We start from the raw sequence: 17,484 nt of genomic DNA, 5'->3' as shown, positions 1-17,484 counted from the left end.
AATCTAAATACTGGTGCCTGAGAGGGCATTGGCAGCACGTTTCCTGTGAGTCTGTTATTGGCCTCTATCATCTCCCAACCTCTGTGCTTCATAGTCTACTGGTGCCAGCTTATACCAGCACACAAGTAATTCAGTAATGTTGTTTTACCTGAAAATAGTGTATTGCCTTCTTCCAACATGAAGAAGTTATTCAGAAATATCTCTATCAAAGAAACATTACAAACTGTTTTTAAAAATTTTACCACATAAATAACAGCTGACTATCTCTTAATTACATTAACCTACACCCACACTGCCCCCCGACATCTCCCTCTTGTATTGTTGTGTCCCCCTTTCAACCCTCTTCAGTTCATCGAGTATCACACACAACTTCCCTTGTCTTACCCAGGGCGGGTGCACTGGTGCCACATTTCTACACTGTTCCTTGGCTGCTTTTCCTTCCCAACCATCACCTTCCTTCCCTTCACCCCTCCTTTCTCCTCCTCACCTCCTCGATTCCCACACCCTCTCCATCTGACACAACCCCCAGTTAGCTCTAAGAAAGGACATTGCCCAAAAGCTTAACAACAATTTGCACCTATTTACATGCCTGTCCATTACCTTTGTTCTGTCAATTATTTCATAATCTGCAAATTTTATCTTCCTCACTTCTGTGTCTGTGCAACTCATCTTGTGCAGAAGGTGGAGCTGCACCTACATTTGTGAGTGATCTTGCCATAATATTTTTGCTATGTTAGTTTCCCTGAAAGTAAATATGAAACAGCTTATAACTTTTTATCTTGAATTTCTCAATGCCATACTATCTTTGTCAAGTTATAACCACTAGTACAGAATTCAAGGATGCTCATTTGTGCAAAATGCTCTCTCATTGTTTACCAGAATATTGTTTGATATTTTCTTCACTGCTGTTTCTTTGATGGCTTTACAATAACACCATTACCACATACAGACTGTTCTGTCTCGTAAAATAGTAAACCATTGGCATAGAGCAGTAACAGCAGATCAACTTTCTTTTTGTGAAGAACTAGAATCAGTGCTTGTAATGATGATGTAATCCATAAAACATAGTTTATATTAAAGACAAAGATTCCAAGACTTACCAAGCGGGAAAGCGCCGGTAGATAGGCACAATGAATAAAACACACAAACACACACACAGAATTTCGAGCTTTCGCAACCGGCGGCTGCTTCGTCAGGAAAGAGGGAAGGAAAAGGAAAGATGAAAGGATGTGGGTTTTAAGGGAGAGGGTAAGGAGTCATTCCAATCCAATCCATTCAGACATATGTCTGCTTGTGTCTGTGTATGTATGGATGTGTGTGTGTGTGTGTGTGTGTGTGTGTGTGTGTGTGTGTGTGTGTGTGCGCGCACGTATATACCTATCCTTTTTTCTCCTTAAGGTAAGTCTTTCCGCTCCCGGGATTGGAATGACTTCTTACCCTCTCCCTTAAAACCCACATCCTTTCATCTTTCCTTTTCCTTCCCTCTTTCCTGACGAAGCAGCCGCCGGTTGCGAAAGCTCGAAATTCTGTGTGTGTGTTTGTGTGTTTTATTCATTGTGCCTATCTACCGGCGCTTTCCCGCTTGGTAAGTCTTGGAATCTTTGTTATTTAATATATTTTTCCCATGTGGAAGTTTCTTTCTATTTTATTTACATAAAACATAGTTTTACGTACATAAACAAATGTCTCAGATAAGACACAGAAGATGCAAAAGAGAATTTTTATTTTAAAATTTTTATTATGCAACAACTATATTTCTTTAGCTCTGCCATCCTCCTGTCTTCCACATGCTTGCAGCAGAGAGAGATGGTGTAAATGTTGCCCTGTAATTAGTGAATGTCAGAAATGCCAAGTTACTGTACGTTAGATATGAATGTAGTACACAACTGCCACAAACGTAAGTCTATTCTGATAGGTATTTAAATATCTCTGCACAGTTACTAGAAAATTCATATTTATATCATCATATGGGTTTTGTTTTATTGATATATAATGTTGTCAGTGTCTGTTATGTGGACGTATTTATCACTTCAATTGTTTTCTAACTCTAAAAACAGTTCATTGCAAATGATGAAAGAGGTAATTATTTACCTAAAGTATTTTATGTCCAATTTTCTTTTGTAATAGAAATTGTTATCTGCTTGCATATTTTTTTATACAGTTCATCGTTTTGCACTGATGCTTTTTGCCCTATCTTACATTGATGTGCAGCACTAAACGCTTTCTGAAGCAAGATATGACACGATATAGCACCACTACTGTTTGTTTTTGTACTCCTCGCTAAACTTGTCTCTGTGTTTTTGTGTGGGAGTGATACTAACTTAACAACTAGTTTTGGTTTTCACTTGATTTAAAAGTTTCACTTCATATGTGCTTTGACATATGTGTATTATATCATCTTAATAATATTAATTTGTGCTTATTTAATATGTAAATGAAATGAAGGGGTAGTGGAAGTGGTGAAGATCTAAGTGAAACCTATATTTTTCTAAGGGGACGGGAAGGCGGTTTAGACAAGGCTAATGATGAGTAAAGGTAGGGAATATAAAGTAGGCGAAAGGAGAGTCGAGTTCGGGTCTCAGTCTGGCACACAGTTTTAGTCTGCCAGGAAGTTCCATATCAGATCACACTCCGCTGCAGAGTGAAAATCGCATTCTGGAAACTGTACGATGTGTTACACTATTCCACAGTTGTGCCAGAGCTGAAGAGGGCACAGATCTGTCTTGCAATGTCATTCACATTCTTTTCAGGAGATCGCCTGGGTGGCGTGACCTGCCACATCTCGTTGTGTTCTACGACCTTTCATGACCATTCTGCACACACCCATTGCACTTCCAAAACACTTTGTCCCACACAAACAACAATTTCCTGGATGGATGCATCACATTCCCTCATGCCAATAATGCACCCTCTTTTAGACTCACTGATTTGATGCTATGGTTCATGCATACATCTGCGAGGCATCCTACGTGTCTGCTCAAGTCAAAATTAAATATTACATTCAGTTTGTAGCAACAATGAGAGCCACAGGCATATTTTACTGGTAGGTGGTGTTGTGCCGTGATATCAGTCTTGACCTTGAACCTAGGGGTTGACACGGTCCAAATGCTAACCATTTCTGCATAACATACTGATGTACATGGCCTGTGAAAATGAACATCCTATCTTCAGTCATTCAAAGTGGTTTTGTTTTGTTTTTTTTCCCCTGAACATGAGTGTATTTATGTCTTTCTGAAATTGTAGTATATTGTTCAGAAGTTCATCTGCTGTGCATATTGTCATCCATGTACAGATACCAGTAGATGACGAAATAGCCTTTCTTTGGTGTTACATCTTCAGATATTCATTTTTATATGTGATTTAGGAAGACATTGGCTCATGTTTCTGAAGGTGAATGGATGAGTAAACTTGCTTCTTACATGTAATACTCTTGATTGAAATAAGATAGTTTTTTGTTCTGTTTACAGAAATAGTTGTATTGCTTCATTGAGATGTTCTTGAGGTAGATGATTACATGTTTTCAGGTTTTCTCCAATTATTTTAATGTTATCATTAACAGAGATGCAACCATAATTGGTTTTTTTTTTTTTTTTTTTTTTTTTTTTTTTTTTTTTTTTTAAATTAAAGGGAACCAATGCCTATGAGTGTGAGATATTTGTATCTGTTTTGTTTTTTCTATTAGCTGAACAGTATTTTTTAATTCCCTATCATTGACAAGTTAATAGTATTGGGTGACCAGTGTTTGTGTTTGTTTCACTAGTAGGTATGTGCAAGCTGATCTGAAATTTACTACTGGCCTAGTGGAAATGTCTGTCTCGGATTTGCGGGTGATATAATATATTGGGTGGCTTGGGGTTTTATATACAAGTCCCTGTTCATCCCTGTGTGAAAATGTATGCTCTATGTTTTTCAGAGGGTTTTTAACATGCATTTGAAATAAGTGTATTGCGTTAGATTTTAATTTCTTTTATATTCCTTTTTGTGATGAATTTTTCTGTTTTTTTATATGAATTCTAGTTTCCATGAGCGCTCCGGTATTCCTGTCAGCTTTTGCTATATTAACAATTTTCTCCTTCTGTTTAGAGTTTTAAGTTTTCATTCACCACAATTAGTTTTGAGCTTGTTTTTTTTTTTTCTACTCTGTGTTGCTATGGTTTTTTTTTAAATTTCTTATTTTATTAATTTTGTAATAAGCTCCATATTTATGTTACTGTGGTCTTTTTTTTGTAATGAGAATATATTCAGATCATGTAATGAGACCTTCTATTTGTTTTTCATTTGTTGGGGCATCAACATCGTGTTTTGATCAATTTTCTAAGAGCTGCTGTTTATTATTACTAGATTTGTGTTTGTAAGATTGACAGCCCTTGTTTAGAATTGAAGTGTGTGTCTATGTTCGTTATTTTGTAGCTTAGTGTGGCAAATTTTTGTGTGTGCATAGATGGTTTTATGTCACAATGGTAAAACAACTACAAACACTATGGCCACATGTATTAAGAAGTAATATGTTGAGCTCCCAGTGTTTCCCCTGTTTAAACATTGCACTTGTGGCTCCTGTTAGCTTTCTGGTGCTGATGTTGTGTTTTTTTATGTGAATCAAGTAATATATATTGTATTTTGTTTTCAGTTTCCAGAATATGAAGATTGTTTGCAGCAGATGCTTCAAGTTTTATTGAAATTTGACAGCATACTGTGTGCTGAAGTTTTGGTTAATACACTATGGCCGAAGAGTAGTGTACCAGAAAGCTTGAAATCTTCAAAAGTAAGACACTTTCACATTTTGAAATGTAAATCTGTTTCAGAAGAGAGAACTGTGAGCTAGACGGGGTTTGAATGTGGGATTTTGCCTTTTAGGGCATGTTCTGTACTGACTGAGCTAGCCAAGCATGACTCATGACCTGTTCTCATGGGTTCACGTGTGCTAGTACCTCTTCTGCTACCTTCCTGACTTCACAGATGTTCTCCTGCATATCTTGTGAAACTAGCATTCCAGGAAGAAAGAACATTGCAGAGAAATGGCTTAGCCACAGAGAGAGAGGGGGAGAGAGAGAGAGAGAGAGAGAGTGAGTGTGTGTGTGTGTGTGTGTGTGTGTGTGTGTGTGTGTGTGTGTGTGTGCATGCATGCATGCATGCGCGCGCTTGCACACGCTTCCTCACAAATCAATGAATCAGTCAATTAAAATAGTCTGCCTCTGCTTCAGAGAGCCAATTCATTCTGGAAGTTTACTTCATCAGTATAATAGTGACCAACACTGCATACATAACAAAGGAAGATTATTCATTATGTTGGGCAATCTTTTCGGATGACAGCAGAGAAGTTCCATTCCCTAGTGTGAAGATATTTGTTAAAACAAATGAACTGCTTGAAAACCTTATTTACATTTTAGTTACTGTTTTCACTTTTATATGTTCCCACATCACTCCCTACCCAGTATGGATGTCACTCAATAATGCCTGTCAAATTTATAGCCACTGAAGCAAATCTGTTGCTTTAACACTGTCAACAAGTACAAACAGTATTGAAAATAACATTTTAATTGTCTTACAGTTACAAATTGTGTTTATAAAATTATATAAATGCATCATGCACATCACAAACTATAATTGCAGTCCCTATTGTAAGATTTTATAAATTCACATATTTTCCAAACTAAAACTTGAATTGTGTTTGTTTTTAGCAGCTAATATTACACACTGCTAATGTTAGATCTAATTAAACTGCCCTTCCCCTTGTCTTCATTTGCACCAGTTCATTTTAAAATTTTGCATCCTCTTATGTATATTATTCTACTTGAACAATGTAAGATAGAAGATAGATTGCTAATCATTTTAAATATGAAATGTTGAGTTGCAGGCAGGCACAACGAAAGAATTGTTACGATTTGGCTTTCAGCCAAAGTCTTCTTCAGAAAAGAAAATACCCACACATGCTTTCACACAAACCAGCATAACACACATACATGACTTCTGTCTGCAGCAGCTTGAACCAGAAGGCAGCTGTCACTTTGAACGAAAGTTGCAATCTGGAGGAGGCAGATTAGGGGAAGGGATGGCAGGGTATGGGTGGGGGGAGAGAAGAGTGTTGAGAGTGCTGTCTAGCAGACAAGGGGAAAGATGGGTGGGTGTATTGGCAGAGGGCAGCATGCAGTGTGTATGAGAAGATGTGAATGGGGATGTGGTGGTAGGACAGAGGGGACAGAAACTGTCAGATGTGGGGACAATAAGTTACCGTAGGTTGAGGACAGGATGGTTTTGGGAGCAGAGAATATGTTATAAGGATAATTTCCATCTACGCAGTTCAGCAAAGCTGGTGGTGGTGGTGGTGGTGGTGGTGGTGGTGGTGGTGGTGAGGATACGGATGGCCCGTGCTGTGAAGAAGCCACTGAAATCCAACATGTTATGGTCAGCTGCGTTTTGTGCCATAGGGTAGTTAACTTTGTACTTGGCCACAGTTTGGCAGTGCCCATTCATCTCGATGAGCAGCTGGTTGGTAGTTATATCAATATAAAAAATTGTGCTGTGATTGCCGTAGAGCTGGTATGTGACATGCTTCCACAGCTGGCCTGGCTTCTGATGAGGTAGGATAAGCCTGTGACAGTGCAGCAAAGTGGTGGACCCGTTCCCCCTGTTAAGTTCCCCCCTCCCACCTTCCCTTTTTTTTTAAATGTCTTTGAGATTTTCACTTGTAAGGCATGTGCACAATACCCAAAAATCTCCAATATTACGTATGGGCTTATCCAACTTAACTTTGTTGTCCATTACATTCATTTGGTTAGTTAGAAGCCATTGGTTCAATTAGTGTACCTAAATACTGTGCTAATTACAAATACGAATAATATAAAACTTCATTATCTGCTAACTTTCAGATGAAGTAGGTCAAAAGTATATATGAATAATTATAGCAGTTATAAAGCTAATTTCCGAGACATGGTAGTAAGTTTCGGTCTCATATAGTTTCAGAGTAATTAGCATTTATAGTTAAAACATTGTTACTGAAATATAATATCATATTTTGGCGAACTAGACAGTATAATTCAATACCAGTTATTGTTGTATATAAAAATTCACGTTCATAAAAATCTTTCCCCACTATTCGGTCAATCAGGAATGCGAATCTTTGTTTGCTGTCTTTTTACAAAGACAGCAAACAACTGTAGCTGAATGTACTGTTAATTATTGTAATATTATAAAAGTGAGGCTGCTAGGAGCCGTTTCAATAGTCTGCAGGAGGTTATGATACAAGCAAGATATGTACCTGAAATTATTACACATTGTATGCAGATGAGTTAGCACAAAGCACAGCTTCTAAAAGGTGCAGAGTTTTATTTAAATTCAGGGTCTGAGTGTTTCTACAGTGACTGTTGCTCACTTATGGAGACTGTGAGCTTGCAATTAATCTCAAGAATTGTGTAGAACTTCAATAATGCATTTTGCGAACTGTGGCAATAGTTAAGAACATTGAACTGTGTTACTTCTAAATGATATTTACTGTGCACACTGTTATTTCATTTTCATATGAGTATACACTTGAAAGAACAGTGTAATTAGGCAATATGTTGATTATTTACTTGCCACACATAAGCTTTTGGGTCACTTCAGCATTATGTTAGTGCACTCTAACAATCTCTTTATAGGGTATCACTCAAGTTTAGATTGTGACTAGCTGTTTATCTGCGCATAAATTCTTGTGAATGAGACTCAATCTGGCTGTAAACTTTAGGTTATTCAACAACCGAGTACAATTAAAAGTGTTTGGACTGAAAACTGGTGTCAGCCACATAATTTAAAATAGTGTACTTCAGACAAATCCTGTTCAGACAGATTTGCTGGAGGTTCAGCTACCAAGGGCATATAAGGACAGGTAAATATTGCTACATTTCAACAGGACTGAAATAGGAAGTGCTGGATGGGTGGATTTAGCAGTCTTGCACCTGGGTCCTCCACAGGGATATGATCTCTGCGCAAAGCCTTTGGTACTGGGAGTGGCATAGGGATGGATTAGAGACCCAGGGAAGTGTAGTAGGATCGCTGTTATTTTCTATACAAATAAATGATCTGGCAGACAAGGCGAGCAGCTATCCGCAGTTGTTTGCTGATGATGGTGTGGTTTATGGGAAGATGTTGACATCTTCCCATAAACCACACCATGACTAAAGGATGGTACAAGATGGCGTAGACAAAATTTCTAGTTGGTGTGGTGAACGGCAGCTGGCTCTAAAGGTAGAAAAAGGGAAGTTAATGCAGATGAGTAGGAAAAACAAACCCGTGGTGTTTGGATACAGCATTAATAGTGTCCTGCTTGACACAGTCACATCATTTAAATATCTAGGCATAACACTGCAAAGCAATATGAAATGGGAATGAGCATCTGAGGATTGTGGTAGGGAAGGCGAATGACTGACTTCGGTTTATCTGTAAAGAGGACAGCATATAGGACACCAGTACAAGCTCTTCTTGAGTACTGCGCAGGTGTTGGGGATCTGCATCATGTCACATTAAAGGAAGACTTCAAAGCACTTCAGAGGTTTTATGTCTTTATGCTCATCAAATACAGAGTGTCTAGGAAGCCTGCCTTCTCGGATCGCTAGAAAATCAAATTAAACAAATCAGATTAATGAGTTTTATTAATAAATTAAAAGATAGAATACTTAACTTGCAATTACACAGATATGTTGCAAGCAAAAGGTAACATACAAAATAATCAAGTTTCTTCAGTATGGACAATCCTAAGTCACTGTTATACAAGTCACTAGTCTTGAAGCTACTATTGAACTGGGCCGCGACCAGTCAGGCGTGGCGCTTATGTCCTCTTTGTATAAGGGTCGCTGCTGTCGCATTGTCATCCTGCATAGGAGTCAGTGAGCATGCGACTGGCTGATGTCTTCTCTATCATTCTCGATTGCTGTGCCGACGCTTGACTTTACACCGTAACATTCCTCCCCCCCCCCCCCCCCCCCCCCAAAGCGATGGACCATCATCATATAGGGACCATGACAATGGCAGCGGAGGCAGGTCTGTGGACTCGCTGAGGGACTGGAAGTGGTGGCTGCAGGGGACATAGGACGTCCAGTTCCACCCAGCCACATGGTGGAAAGGTCCTTCAGAAAATGCCAGGGTATGTGTCCAACTCCTGAGGCCCATAATCATTTGTAGAAGGCATTGGCTGCTGCAGTGTGGATGGGTCCAGCTCCATTGGTAAGTCTACATCTACATCTACATCTACATTTATACTCTACAAGCCACCCAACGGTGTGTGGCGGAGGCACTTTATGTGCCACTGTCATTACCTCCCTTTTCTGTTCCAGTCGTGTATGGTTCGTGGGAAGAACGACTGTCTGAAAGCCTCCGTGCGTGCTCAAATCTCTCTAATTTTACATTCGTGATCTCCTTGGGAGGTATAAGTAGGGGGAAGCAATATATTCGATACCTCATCTAGAAACGCACCCTTTCAAAACCTGGCGAGCAAACTACACCACGATGCAGAGCGCCTCTCTTGCAGAGTCTGCCACTTGAGTTTGCTAAACATCTCCGTTACGCTATCACGGTTACCAAATAACACTGAGACGAAACGCACCGCTCTTCTTTGGGTCTTCTCTATCTCCTCCGTCAACCCGATCTGGTACGAATCCCACACTGATGAGCAGTACTCAAGTATAGGTCAAACGAGTGTTTTGTAAGCCACCTCCTTTGTTGATGAACTACATTTTCTAAGGACTTTCCCAATGAATCTCAACCTGGTACCCACCTTACCAACAATTAATTTTATATCATCATTCCACTTCACATCGTTCCGCACGCATACTCCCTGATATTTTACAGAGGTAACTGCTACCAGTGTTTGTTCCGCCATCATATAATAAAGGATCCTTCTTTCTATGTATTCGCAATACATTACATTTGTCTAAGTTAAGAGTCAGTTGCCACTCCCTGCACCAAGTGACTATCCGCTGCAGATCTTCCTGCATTTCGCTACACTTTACTAATGCTGCAACTTCTCTGTATACTACAGCATCATCCGTGAAAAGCTGCAAGTCAAGATGAGGCAGAGGAGGCAAAGGCTCTGTCTCCGTGGGTCGTCTCATGGTGTCATGATGACACCCTCTGGTGGCTGCTGTGGCCACACTGTCCTTAGGATCCATGTATCTGGGAGAAGAGATACTGAAGAATCGCCACGCACATGACAGTGGCTAATTTGATTGTGCTGCAATCCGCCAGGACCTGAAATGAGAGATACATGCGTGCGCCAAGTCGGCGAAAGATCTCGCCTCTTGTCTACCATATGCTGCCGCTAAAAACCCTGAAAAACACAGTATCATGTGGTGTGAAGCGATATTTGGGCCTTCCTTTGGTGCCAGATGCTGAGGAGGGTGCTAGATGCTGAGGATGGTGGAGCCGTGTCTGATGGCAGTGGTTGTGAAGCAGTTCTGCCAGCTATGGTCCATCCTGTGGATGCGAACGATAGGAGGTGAGAAACAGTTGCAATGCTTGATTCCTGGTGTGTGCAGTGTGAAAATCAGTGCTGCTTGTATGTTCTGACAAATCGTTCCGCTTCACCGTTTGACTGTGGCTGTAACGGTGCACTGGTTAGGTGCTCTATGGCATTGCATTCACAGAATGTTTCAGACTAATTTGACGTGAACTGAGGACTGTTGTCCAACACTATGACCTCAGGCAAAACTTCAAGGCAGGCAAACAATAGAGGACAACACCTGAATGGTGCTATGTGATGTTGTCGAGTTCGTTGGCACAGCAAAACAAAACTTGCTATAAGAGTCTACCATGATCAATCGACGAATGTTCCAAAAAGGTCCCGCAATGTGTATGTGCACATGTTGCTATGGTGATTGTAACTTACGCCAAGCATAGAATTTTTGTGACAGAACAGACTGATTTTCAGCACATACACGACACTGTGACATCATCTATTCTAATTGGGTGTCCATACCCTGCCAAGTACAGTGTCAATGCAATAACTGTTTCGTACAAACAATCCCTAGCATGCTTGGTGTAGTAACTGCAACACTTCTTTTTGCAAAGCTTTGAGGACCAACACACATGACTTTCCTCTGCCATTTTGAACAAGAATCACGCCTTGCTGTATAGCAAGGCTCTGCCGAAGTGCAAAGTATTCACCCACTACAGAGTTCTTTATGCTATGCAATGAGCAAGGCCAAGACATGAAAATCTATATTAGCAAAATGTTCAAATTGGAATCGGCTTCCGTGGCCTGTGCAATTTTGCTATAGTTCAGAGAAAAAGGTTTAATGCAGTTCAGAAACTTGAGCATCAATGTGACAACAAGATGCAGCAGAAGTGTCAAAGTGTGTATCAGGGCCAATCGGAAGATATGAAAGTGTGGCCACATTACCATGTTTAGCTGTCGGACGATACACAAACTCATACTGGTATTGAGACAACAACAAAGCCCATCTTTGCAATTTTTGGGCAGTTCATACAGCATCCGGCTTCATCGGATGAAAGGAGGACTGCAATGGCATGTGATCCGTTACTAAGTAGAATTTTCTGCCTCATGAATAGTGGTGGAATTTAGTGACACCATACACAATAACCAATGCCTGTTTCTCTTTTTGTGAATAGTTCACTGAGCATTGGACAACACTTTTGATGCAAAAGTAGTAGGCCTGCCTTTATCACCAACTATGTGTGAAAGCACTGCACCAATTCTGTAAGAGGAAGTGTCAACTTGCAACACAACAGCTTTGGCAGGATCAAAGTGAACCAAGCAGCAATCACTGAGCAAAGCTTATTGGCACTCATCTGTCCAAAGGTGACCTCCTTGCAACGCAAGTGATGCAAAGGAGCTGCGATTTGTGCAGCATCTGGTGCAAACCAAATATTATAGTCCATTTTCCTTAAGACTGACTGCAATTCTGTGACATCTTGAGAATCTGGCAGGTCTTGTATGGTTAATTAACAATGTGACTGAAGAGAATGTACAACTTGACTGTTTATGGCGTGACCAAGACACTGCAACTTGGGGGGGGGGGGGGGGGGGGGGCAAAAGAAAGTTTGGTAAGGTACTTGAGCAGTCCGCTGTTCCAAATACCGTTGGAAAATGGTGGATGCGGAAGTGCTGCCAAAAGGCAAACGCAAATACTTTAACAGGCCCAACTGAGTGTTCACAGCACACACTTTTTGAGATTCTTCATCTAGTGGTATCTGAAGATATGTGTCACGCAAATCAATTTTTGAAAAGTAGCAACCAGCGCCTAATCTGTCCATCAGATCCTCTAGGCACAGCAATGGATAATTATCAATTGCAGCCTGTGGGTTGACTGTAGACTTAAAGTCAACACACAAGCGCATGTGACCTGAAGGTTTGGGGAGCAAAACTAGTGGACCTGCCCATTGGCTAGCTTATACGGGCACAATAGCTGCGCTATCTTGCAGTTCTTTAAATTCAGCAGCAACTTTGTCCTGTAATGCAGTGGCAACAGTTCTGACCCGGCAAAATTTTAGCCGAGCATTGTCTTTCATAGTATTATGTGCAAAAAAATTCTTAGTCTTTCCTAAACCTTCAGAAAAGAGTTCAGGGAATTCTTTCAGCAATCTAGCTACACTTTCTTTGGTATTGAATGCAGTCACTGACAACACATTGTCCTGAATGTTAAAGCTAAACAAATCAAAAGAGTCAATGCCAAATATATTCTCACAATCGTTTGATTGTAGCACATTGAAAGTCACAGTTCTCGCATGCAAGTGATATGTGGCAGGCAAAGTACATTTTCCGAAAATGGGAATGTCTTGTCCATTATAAGCTGTTAGGTGCGTGCTAGTTTTAGGCAGGCATGGGGATCCTAACAGTTCATGTGTGTTACCATTCAGCTATGTAATAGAGGCACCTGTGTCCAACTGAAATTTCAAATTTTCCACAAAGATGCAAATGAACAAAAAATTTGTTGGACTGGTGTAGCACTGAAGAAACAGTTTGCTTGCTGGTTTTGCTAATGCCTGCAGCAGGCTTTCAATACACTGGATTGATTACATGGGCCTTGTGACTAGATTTTTGTGAATGGACGCAATTCTTATGTTTGTTTCGTTGCAAACATACGGATTGTATTTGACCTTTCTTGTCACAAGCGGAACACAGTGCTTGTCCAGACGGGTAACTTGGCACTTAGGGTGTGAATAGCACCGAGGGCATTATAACATTACAGGTTGGCATTGATCTATGTAGTCTTGAATATCTTATTTGTATCTATCAGTTGGTATGGAGAAATTGAGATTTCGGGCATTTCTTTATATTGTTTTGCTTGATTCAGTCTCGACGCTATGCAAAGCTGTCATTTAGTTACAAGCTTTGCGATCTGTTATGTTTTATTTTGTGGTAATAAATCATAATTTTTCTGATTACAGTTAAAATACAATGACGATAAATGTTTGAGGTCATTTGGAATAATATTTTAATAACTATGTAGATGACGTGCCGTCATTCTTTTACTCTTAGAAAAAGTGTGTTCATTGTGCATTTACGAATGGTCAGTGTTGGGATTAGTGATTACAATTCAAGAAATAATTGATTTGACAAAGTTCACTTGCACACAGTCGCGTGGGGCAAATTATGACCTTGGAATTGATTGTAGATGTACACAGGTCAATTTCGTGACAGGCTAGTAAGCATCGCGGGTGTGACGTGGTATCAAGACTGCTTTCGCGCCACTGGTGGGTTGCTTTAAACTCATGAAAATACAATTTCTGCAAATTCTTAATTATCGTGAAAGGGTAGAATATTTGATGGTTATCCCACTGTTGATGGGCCATTGTAGAGGATGTAAGTTTGGATAGAAAGATCAATTTCAAAATCCAATATAAATCCTGTTGATCGAAGTAGCCTAGCAACCCAAAAGCTCATACCAGGTTATCAGCAGAAACAGTGTAATATTTTTCATGCACACATTTACACTCTACATCGAGGTGTGAATGATTTGTGGGTGCGAAATAAACATTTGAAAGCATTTGGTTGAATAAAAAGGAAAGATATAAAGAATTTTATTCGTATATTTTGTTATTTCATGAACAATGATATTTCTTATAGTGGTGTAGAGCCTTACGTATTATTAATTTTGTGACAGATTGATCGTAAGTGCTCTCGTTACAAGTTCAGTTTTGGGCCTGATTAAGAATAGCTGGTTCTTAGAGTCTCAAAGATTAAGTGAAGAATAAAATCACACGTAAATAACGCTGCATCGAAACCCACTATCTTTATACTATATTAAGCTAGCTATTCTGGAATCAGGTGGTATCGTGACCCTGTAGTTGTGTTGTTGTCAACAACAAATAGGTAAACACAAACATAAACATTTCTCATGCTCTGATATCGATGAGGGAAAGAAGAGTCGACGTCGATGACATACACATATACATATACAAACGGTATACGTGGCGCCTTACAATACGACATGACGATGTCACGGTATAGCATGACTTAATTTTGTTTGCCTGTTTAGAGAACTGCTTACGCAGCATGTTGTGCACAGATTGTTGCTGTGTACTAGACTGGTTGTAAGCAAGGGACGACTCAACCCGACATATTGGTGGCTGCTGAAATTTATTGGCTGCTACGGTACCTGAATCATACTAATCTGGAATTTGCACTATGTGCTGGAATGATGGATCTAACTGTTTCAAAATCTGTTCCCTAAGTCTGACATCAGTTACATTGTACACAATCGCATCACACAACATTGCATCAGAATATAAAGTACCACAAGCACATTTGAATTTCCATTTTCTTGTCATACCCTGTAAATCTGTTACCCACTCGCGATAAGTTTGTTCTGACATTTTCTTACAATGAAAGAATTGGTACCTGGCTGCCATCACATTCATTTGTTGATCATAACAGTTATTAGAGAATCTACAGCCTGATCATGGGAAAGTTCAATCGGAGTGACATTAGGGAACAATTTCTGAATGAGGTTAAAAACTGCAGTTCTTGCCATCGACAAAAAGTAACTGAGTTTCACAGTACCTGGTACGCTGTGAGCAATTACGTGGGCTCCATTCTGTTGCAATCATTCAAGCCATTGCTCTTCTTTTTCAATTAACTTGTGAAAAGCCAGTATAGCACTTGGAGCTACAGTTGTTGCCTGTTGCACTGTATTAGTGGCTTGATTCGTCAGGAACTGCTGTACCGTGTTGAGCAGCATAGCTATCTGTTGCGTCTGAAACTGAAACATCTGCATTATGTGCGTTGCATCTATCGCTCACAGCTGAGGCGTATGAGCCAGGGGTGGGAGAGGTGGCGTGCTCATATTGAAATAGGCAAATGCAATACACAGACAAGGCAAGCAAGGAAGATAAGCACACAACCAAGGAAAAGTTCTGCAATACTCACCTGAAAACTGCATAGCAAAAACACTATAAGAGACACTGTTAAAACATGCAAACATAACCCGGAAAAGAAAAGATAAGGTAGAATTAAAGTGCCAGGAAAACACGAAAGCCCACAACAAAAAAACAGACTTTGTAGTGCCTGGTTAACAGGTTGTCACTATGGGCTCTTCTTACAACTCGTCATCAAATTTTATGTCTGCATGCTTGTCTTCAAATATGGAGTGTCTAGGAAGCCTGCCTTCTTGGATCGTTAGACAAACAAATCGGATTAATGAATTTTATTATGAAATGAAAAGAGAGAATACTTAACTTGGAATTACACAGATGTGTTGCAAGCAAAGGGTGATACACGAAATAATCAAGTTTCTTCAGTATGGACATTCCTAAGTTACTGATATACAAGTCACTAGTCATGAAACTACTATTGAAGTGGGTCACGACTAGTCGGGTGTGGTGTGTATGTCCTCTTTGTATAGGGGCCGCTGCTGTCGCATTGTCATTCTAGAGAGGGGTTGGTCAGTGTGTCATTGGCTGACATCTTCTCACAGCCATTTCTTCTCTGTTGTTCTCGACTGACGTGCCAGCAGTTGACTTTATGCCGTAACAAGAGGCAAATTTCTAGGTGCGTTGCTGGTAGTTTCGAACAACATGCAAGTGTTATGGAGATGCTAAGGGAACTCAAATGGGAATCTCTGGAAGGTGGGCAATATTCTTTTCGAGGAACATTATTGAGAAAATTTAGAGAAACGACATTTTAAGCTGACTGTAGAGCAGTCGTACTGCCAGCAACGTACAGTTTTACATAAGGACCACGAAGATAAGATATGAGAAATTGTGGCTCATATGGAGGTCTATAGACAGTCATTTTTCCCTCTCTCAAAATGTTCCCTCGAGGAACACACAACTCTCTATAATCACACCATGCCCAGCACTTTTTGAAAAGTTTCATAGAAGCCTGCAACCTCAATCTGCCCCTTTTATGACTGCTTTCATTGCATGTTGAAGGCATGTCATCTAAAAACTCTCACAAATCTCTTTACTATAACAGCCTATTGAGGATTGGCTGCCACAATACTTAAGGCAGTGCAGCAGAAGTGGAGTACACAGTGGGAGCCGACATTGCCAGGCTCCTATTGGTTAATTGATTATGGGAGTCAAGCAGCCAACTACCTTCCAGGTGACAACTAGTTCAGATCACACCATGAGCACCCTAAAATTGATGTTAGCATTGTTCTCTGTTTTGAAAATACAGAAGTGTTCACTAATTTGAATAGACATTGCTTTCAACAATTCTCCGCAGACTGGATTTCTCACTTCTTCTGAGCTCACTGTCGACTGATCTAATGCAACTCTCACCACCCCACAGTCATCAGGGTCCTTTGTTATTTTGGTTTTCAGCATAATGAGAAAAAGTACCTATTTGAAAGACACTATACTACTAAAAAAATTGTTATATAATGGGATAGATAAGAAAACCTACTCACCAAGCAGTTGCAGGAGAAAACACAAATAAAGGTTAAAGAAATGTGCAAGCTTTCAGAGCCACTGGCTCCTCCTTCTGGCAGAACAATTGATGGGTAGGGATAAGAGAAAAGACATGTTAGGTTTAGGAAATGGGGAGAATTAAAAAAATTACACAAAACTCCAGGTCAGGAAAGATTTACTGGACGAGATGAGAGGAAAAGCCTGATTGCTCAGGACTGCGCCAGGCAAGATTTGAGAACATGAGAGCTTACAGGTGGTAGACAGGGTATAGGCAAGATAAAGATTGCTGACAAAACATCATGCAAGAGTTAATAAGAGCAGAAAACCAAGAGCATTATATGTAGCATAGGGGACAAATAGACAGGTCATAAAATAAAGATACAGAAAACTAAAAGGGAATGAAAGAACAAATAGTTACTGAGAAGAAATGCCAAGACCAAGGGAATTAAAGAAAATAATTACTGTAAATTAAGGCTAGGTGGTGATGAGAACCAAGAACAAGTTATAAAGCCGGTTCCCACCTGTGGAGTTCTGAGAAACTATTGTGTGGGGGAAGAATTCAGATGGCACATGTGGTGAAATGGGCACCAAGGTCATGACTGTCTCGTAGTAGAATATGCTCTGCAAGAGGATATTGTGTGT

At 40.0% G+C, this 17,484-nt stretch overlaps 1 protein-coding gene across 5 annotated transcripts in view; it reads left to right on the top strand.

The window, feature by feature from the left end:
* Nucleotides 1-17,484, top strand: part of LOC126279017 (cohesin subunit SA-2-like) — a 359,735-nt gene that overhangs the window by 308,043 nt on the left and 34,208 nt on the right. For all 5 annotated transcript variants that reach the window (XM_049979406.1, XM_049979405.1, XM_049979404.1 and 2 more), the window contains one exon: nt 4,628-4,762. In XM_049979406.1, coding sequence (XP_049835363.1) covers nt 4,628-4,762 — 135 coding nt within the window. The remainder of the gene's footprint in view (nt 1-4,627; nt 4,763-17,484) is intronic.

The sequence above is a fragment of the Schistocerca gregaria genome, chromosome 6 (assembly GCF_023897955.1).
Source record: "Schistocerca gregaria isolate iqSchGreg1 chromosome 6, iqSchGreg1.2, whole genome shotgun sequence".
NCBI lineage: Eukaryota > Metazoa > Arthropoda > Insecta > Orthoptera > Acrididae > Schistocerca > Schistocerca gregaria.
Note: the sequence above shows the minus strand (reverse complement) of the source record. Positions and strands in the feature narration are given on the sequence as shown.